At 39.2% G+C, this 2,039-nt stretch overlaps 1 protein-coding gene across 1 annotated transcript; it reads right to left on the bottom strand.

The window, feature by feature from the left end:
* Positions 1–310: 310 nt before the first annotated feature.
* LOC122043733 (putative pectate lyase 21) lies at positions 311–1,376 on the bottom strand. Its single transcript, XM_042604325.1, has 4 exons — positions 1,183–1,376; positions 688–898; positions 532–600; positions 311–394 (listed from the first exon to the last, which is right to left on the bottom strand). Exons 1-4 carry the CDS (start codon positions 1,374–1,376, stop codon positions 311–313), a joined length of 558 nt encoding a protein of 185 aa, XP_042460259.1.
* Positions 1,377–2,039: the final 663 nt, after the last annotated feature.

The raw sequence follows: 2,039 nt of genomic DNA on the forward strand, positions 1-2,039 counted from the left end.
CTAGTCTAACTTAAGCTATGATTGCAAGGAAATTAAAAACAACATAAAGTAAGCAACTAAAGAAATTAAGCATAGGGCGTAATCTAGAGCATTAAAGAAATCTAATCCTAATTGCATACAATAAAAGGACAACTATCACTAACATTTAACCAAAGAAAGCATTGAAAGAAATTAAGGAAATAAAAATCAGTTAACAAATGTGTATCTTGAAACTTTCTGAGCATGGAATCTCTTGATGCATTCACTTTTGTTGCAAAGTTAGTTTTGTAACCAAAGGCTATTTAAGCTTGAACGAAAATAGATGGTTGGTTTATGCACTCATTTTCAATGAAGCTTGAACGAAAATAGATGGTTGGTTTATCCAACCCGCCTTCACCTCTTCCCGATCGGTTGCCTGCGCCAACAACATACATCTAATTACCAAGGCTCACTAGATTCTTAATAAATTCAACATGAAATGTTCATAAGCTCAATTAGAATGAAATACCAACTTGTCAGGCATGATTCATGTTGTAATCTAACAAGAATTACCATCTCAGGCATGTACCTAAATACCAACTTCTTTTGTCCTGCTTCATAAATATTGCATTGAGACAAGATCTGGAGCCAGAGAAAAAGGTCAGTCAGGTATTTTGAGTAGAACATAGACAAACAAGCGCTGCTTGTATAGTTTAAATTAGAAAGGACCTGTGCTTCTACACTGGCACAGACAGCATATATGCTCCAGTTTCTTGTGTAATTGTTGTAAAGGTGAACTTTGCCAAATCTAAGTCGAGGTTGTCTCTGTCTTGTTCCATCAAAGAAGCAATGGTGAATGGTAACGTGAATACATCTATCGGTAACATGACTCTTGTCTACTCCAATAAGCATTGTCTTGTCATGATTGGCGAAGCGGCATCTGTTCAAACATGGAAATGAGAAGCATACAACAATTCTTGCAGTGATCACCATTAACTTTTTTATGCTAATCTATTGCAAGAACAAACCATATTGACAAGATTTCTTGATAAGGTTGCAGATTTTGCTAAAGAAATTTCAGAAAAGATTGCTACATTATGTTGTGATGACTAGTAAAAGAAGGAAAGCAACTGCAAGTGTATCATAATATAGACCAAAAGAAACAGAAACTTCTACAAGGACAATTAATCTATAATCACACAGAAAATTAGTATATTACATCACCTTGAAACGGTGATATCAGTACTTTCGCGAGTGATATCAATTAGTCCATCATCATAATCTTGTAAGCTGCAGCGGTCTATCCAAATATGCCTCGACTTGGGCTTTATCTGAATACCATCGACATCATGCCCTCTGTCACCTTCAAATTCCAGACCAGTAGCCCAGCCAGCAACACCAATGACATAGCCAAGCATCTGGCAGAAAATATGGAGGTAAAACCATGCAAGGTCTGCGGACTTGAATGTCTTCAGATATCTGGCAAACATTTGACCCAGTGGAAACAAAACACCCCAACTAACAACACAGAGAATTCCATGGGTCTACAAAGTATGGAAATCACAATCAAATCGATGATCAAAGGTTTATAAACAACTAAAAATTAAGATTGTGAAAGACCTGTTTTCTATCATTGATCATCGATTTGATTGTGATGACCTGTTTTCTTCCTACTGGGGTTTATAAACAACTGACAATCAAATCAATGCTTTGTTCGGAATCTGATGAAGGAGCTTCACACAAAACGTCTAGCTCCTGAACTCCTAGAACCGATGAACAACAACCAAATACCGGCTGTGCTTGCTTCAACAACGGTGATGATGAACGAATCTTCCACCAAGGAACCCCCTCGGATGGAAGATGAACGGAAGTAATGGAGGTGCTGGAATGAACCGCCGCCAACCTCTGCCTCTACCGCCCGAACCCCAGTAGGAAGAAGTGAAGAAGACCGCCGTAAGGTGAAGGATCTTGTCGGAGAACCCCTCCGACAAGGTGGATGCTCGTTGCTGCTGCCGTCGCTCACTATTGCCGCCAAGAGATGTTTGCTGCTGCCGTCACCGATTGGAATCCAGAAGAGGAAG

This window comes from Zingiber officinale, chromosome 2A (assembly GCF_018446385.1).
Source record: "Zingiber officinale cultivar Zhangliang chromosome 2A, Zo_v1.1, whole genome shotgun sequence".
Classification (NCBI taxonomy): domain Eukaryota; kingdom Viridiplantae; phylum Streptophyta; class Magnoliopsida; order Zingiberales; family Zingiberaceae; genus Zingiber; species Zingiber officinale.